The sequence below is a fragment of the Zea mays genome, chromosome 1 (assembly GCF_902167145.1).
Source record: "Zea mays cultivar B73 chromosome 1, Zm-B73-REFERENCE-NAM-5.0, whole genome shotgun sequence".
NCBI lineage: Eukaryota > Viridiplantae > Streptophyta > Magnoliopsida > Poales > Poaceae > Zea > Zea mays.
The window spans coordinates 81,575,584-81,579,995 of NC_050096.1; the positions used below are offsets into that span (position 1 = coordinate 81,575,584).

Sequence of the window (4,412 nt, forward strand, 5' to 3'; positions counted from 1 at the left end):
CGAGGGCTAGTGTTAATAATATGTACCATGGATACCCAAATCAAGATTTTAGAAGATGAAGACCAAGATAGATGGGTCCATGGTCTTGGTCGGAAGCCCAAGGACTTGAACATTAAAACCAAAACAAAGGCTTGCTACCATGTGGATTATTTAAGGATAAACATGACAAAGATCTTATCATATTACGAGATGTGATCTAGAATTTAACATATATGACAAAGACCTAGATAGGTAAAGGAAAACACTTATAACGGTATAGTTTGACTCCTTGTCAGATCGTAATAGACTCGGCTACGTTCTCTTTCTTATAATGAACCTAGATACACTTCCTATAAACCACTACCTCTCCTTGGACTGTAAAAGGAGGGTCAGAGTGCCCCATAAGGGTAGAACAGATTATCATATCAAAATAAAAACACCACCAGCAAACACGATGTGATGTATTATCTCATTCCGAGAGCTCGAACCTATATAAATCCTTGTGTCTCCTTGTGCCATTACCTTCAACTTTTGATTATGTGACCTACCACATAAATTCACTATCAAATATTTTTTGACAACTTTGCATTCTAACAAAGGAAATATTTACATAGATATTCCTGCTCACATTGCCTCCATGATATAATGTTACCATATTCTTCATCTATTTTATATAAAGAACCAAACTTAGTATTTTTAAATGAATTTGGATACAAGTCGACTAAATAGAAACTAAATAATACCAAATTACTAAATATCATCTAACTAAGTTTATCTAGTTAATTAACTAAAAATATCTAACTACCTAAGTAACTACCACCTATCTACCTAACTAACAAACTATCTAAATTACTAACTTAATAGCTAACTCATTATGTTACTAAATAATAACTATCTAACTAGATAGATACCTAACTAATAACTATCTAAGTAATTAACAATTACTAACTAGCTAACTAACATGCTACTAACTAGTTATGTAACCGACTAACTAACTACACTACTAACTACCACAATTGTAATTCAGATAATTTCTATCGATCTAAGGTCGATAAAAATAAGGCTATGTCAATGAAAATTAGCTAATTCACTGGAATTGAATTCCATTCTAATAATAGTAATTTAGGCATATATCAATTAAGCTAATTCACTTTTATACAAAATATATTTGCATACTATTATTAGCAAGATGTCCTAGATATTTATGTGCTACATTTTTATTATAGAGGAGTAGAACGAAGAGTGTCATGTAAGTTACAGATTAGAAACAAATTCTAATCATGCATAAAATCATTTCCTATCCTCCACCCTATGAATTTGAGATAACCTTATATCTGAACTTTGGAAAGTGGTGGAATGCCAAATTCCAAACTAAATAAGTTACTTTATTGAGTGAATTCCAATTCCTTTAAAATGAAGGGATCCAAACGCCCCGTAATTGGAATTGGTCTAGCTTTGTTTCCTCTGGCTCTTACATAATTTTTGAATGAAAATTAGCCAATTTTCAAGGACAGTCGCTGAAAATTATCAGGTTAATTTTCGTTGGATTACACATGAAAGTCAACATAAGTTAGACTTGTAATTTTCATCGACAATGGCTGGCTGACAAAAATTAGTCTGATTAATTTCCATCGTGTATGGTGAGACAATGAAAATTATTCTGCTTAAGTTTTGTCGTCTTACCGTAGCCATTATATATATATATATATATATATATATATATATATATATATATATATATATATATATATATATATATATATATATATATATATATATATATACGGCGGCACTAAAATGCACCTGGGTGCATTCTCTATATTGAATGCACCCAGGCGTAATATATAAATACACCCCCATCAAGCCTCATCGCGCCCTCGGCCTTCCCGCGCCTCCCTGCCCCCCCGCCGCCGCCGCGCGCCTCCCTGACCACGCGCCACCCTATACCCCGCAGCCACCGATCGCATCCCTGTCACCGCGCCGCCGCCGTCTCCTCCTTCCTCCGATCCTCTAACCCTAGATCCATGGCCCCACCGTCGCTGCCGCACCTTGAATCGCCTCGATGCTCTTCCCCTAATTCCTTGGCGATTGTTGTGGCTGGAGGTGCTGATCCGATATTGCCGTCTCCGATTGCGACAACGGGAGCGGGTGTACGCGGCGGATCAGGTGATCCCTTGCATCACAAAACGTTGTTGACGCCACCGCCTTCAATTCCACCTGGATCGCTGATCACTCCGGATGCAGCCCAGCTGTTCCATCCGGTAAGAAAAAAACAATCAAAAATTGTTGCTCCACCGTGCGTGGTTTGTTGATTTTCTGTTGCATCGTTTGTTGCAAACTTGAGTCTCTGTTTTTACTCATTGATTACAGTTGCATGGTGTGTTTGTGTTCCAGTTGCAACGTTGTTTGCTTGTTGATTGCAACTAGGTGTATACTCTAATTGCAAACTTGAGTCTCTGTTTTTACTCATTGATTACAGTTGCATGGTGTGTTTGTGTTCCAGTTGCAACATTGTTTGCTTGTTGATTGCAACTAGGTGTATACTCTAATTGCAAACTTGAGTCTCTGTTTTTACTCATTGATTACAGTTGCATGGTGTGTTTGTGTTCCAGTTGCAACGTTGTTTGCTTGTTGATTGCAACTAGGTGTATACTCTAATTGCAAACTTGAGTCTCTGTTTTTACTCATTGATTACAGTTGCATGGTGTGTTTGTGCTCCAGTTGCAACGTTTGTTGCTTGTTGATTGCAACTATGTGTATCCTCTAATTGCAAAACTCATGAATGCGTGTTGTCCTGCAGGATGCAAACATACTTGATGTGTTTGTCCCCAGGGTGCAGCAAACATTTGATACAAAAGAAGAAGTCTACCTCTTTTACCTTGACTATGCAAAATTGGCTGGTTTTAGTGTCAGGACAAAAAGGACTAGTAAAGAAACCAGACACTGGGTTTGCAACCGTGAGGGGTTTCTGAAGCCAGGTCAAGAGAATGAGGAGCCTATGACAAATAAGACATCGATGAGAATTGGTTGCCCTGCTTATGTGAAGGTGAAGGAGGACAAGAAGCGCAATATTTGGTATTTTCATCATGTTCAGGAAGCACACAATCACAAACTTGAACCCTCACCAAGGATGGTGAGATATATGCATTCTCATAAGCAGAGGGAGGCAGCGTTGGATGACCTGTTTGCAATCATGTCAAAGAGTGGTGTGCCAACACAGGCAGCAATGAATGTAATGTCAGAATTATTTGGAGGCCGTCAAAACTGGCCGTTCACAGAGAAAGATGTCCATAACAAGTAGGTCATAAAAAAACTGACATCATATCTTTGTGCGATATATTGACAACAGCATCTTCATTTGTTTTTTCTTTTATGGTACAGGAAAGCTGAGCAAGCAAGGGAGGAGAGGGATGGTGACATGGATAAACTGTTCCAATTTTTCAGGGAGTGCAAAGAACATAATGAATACTTTTACTGGGATGTGGATTTTGAACCAAAAACAAATGTGCTTCGGAGCATTTTTTGGTGTCATGCAAGTCAGCGTGCAGAATACAAGGATTTTGGGGATGTAGTCACATTTGACACAACACACAAGACTAACAACAAGCATATGCCGTTGGCCATGTTTGTGGGTTGCAGCAATAATTTGAAAAATGTGTCCTTTGGCCAAGCACTTCTTCGGGATGAAACAATAGACACATTCAGATGGCTTTTTGAGACCTTTAAAAGTTGCATGGGTGGTCAGCAACCTTTTGTGATTCTTACAGGTATGCTTTGGCTACAAAAAAATGCTTGTCACATAATTACTGCTGTGTTGTTGCAACTGTATCTTTGAAGATGATTGCAATATTTTAAACTGCTTGATTGCAAACCTATTGGGGTTTTTTTGCTGATTTTTATTTTTGACAAACAGATGAAGATGCAGCGATGAAGGAAGCAATAAGGATTGTGTTTAACAAGACACAACACCGAAATTGCCGATGGCACATAACCAGAACATGGGATTACGAACTCGAGGAGCTGTACAAATTGCACAATGATAATAATCTAAAGGAGAAACTGCAGTCCCTGATAAACTATCCTCTGGGGCCCACACAATTTGAGGTGGAGTGGAATAAACTGGTGGATGAATGTGGCATAAGAGAACACCCTGCAATTGTTGCATTGTGGCAAAAAAGGAAGAGATGGATAGTGATAGTCGCCTAGAGGGGGGGTGAATAGGGCGAAAACTGAAATTTACAAATATAAACACAACTACAAGCCGGGTTAGCGTTAGAAATATAAACGAGTCCGCGAGAGAGGGCGCAAAACAAATTCCAAGCGAATAAGCAAGTGAGACACGGAGATTTGTTTTACCGAGGTTCGGTTCTTGCAAACCTACTCCCCGTTGAGGAGGCCACAAAGGCCGGGTCTCTTTCAACCCTTCCCTCTCT

The 4,412-nt window shown here is 38.8% G+C and overlaps 1 protein-coding gene across 1 annotated transcript; it reads left to right on the forward strand.

Moving 5' to 3' along the window:
- Window positions 1-2,003: 2,003 nt before the first annotated feature.
- Window positions 2,004-4,185, forward strand: LOC103644746 (protein FAR1-RELATED SEQUENCE 4-like). Its single transcript, XM_020541895.1, has 4 exons — window positions 2,004-2,240; window positions 2,780-3,276; window positions 3,361-3,746; window positions 3,893-4,185. The coding sequence occupies exons 1-4, from the start codon at window positions 2,004-2,006 to the stop codon at window positions 4,183-4,185; spliced, it is 1,413 nt and encodes a 470-aa protein (XP_020397484.1).
- The last annotated feature ends 227 nt before the right edge of the window (window positions 4,186-4,412 follow it).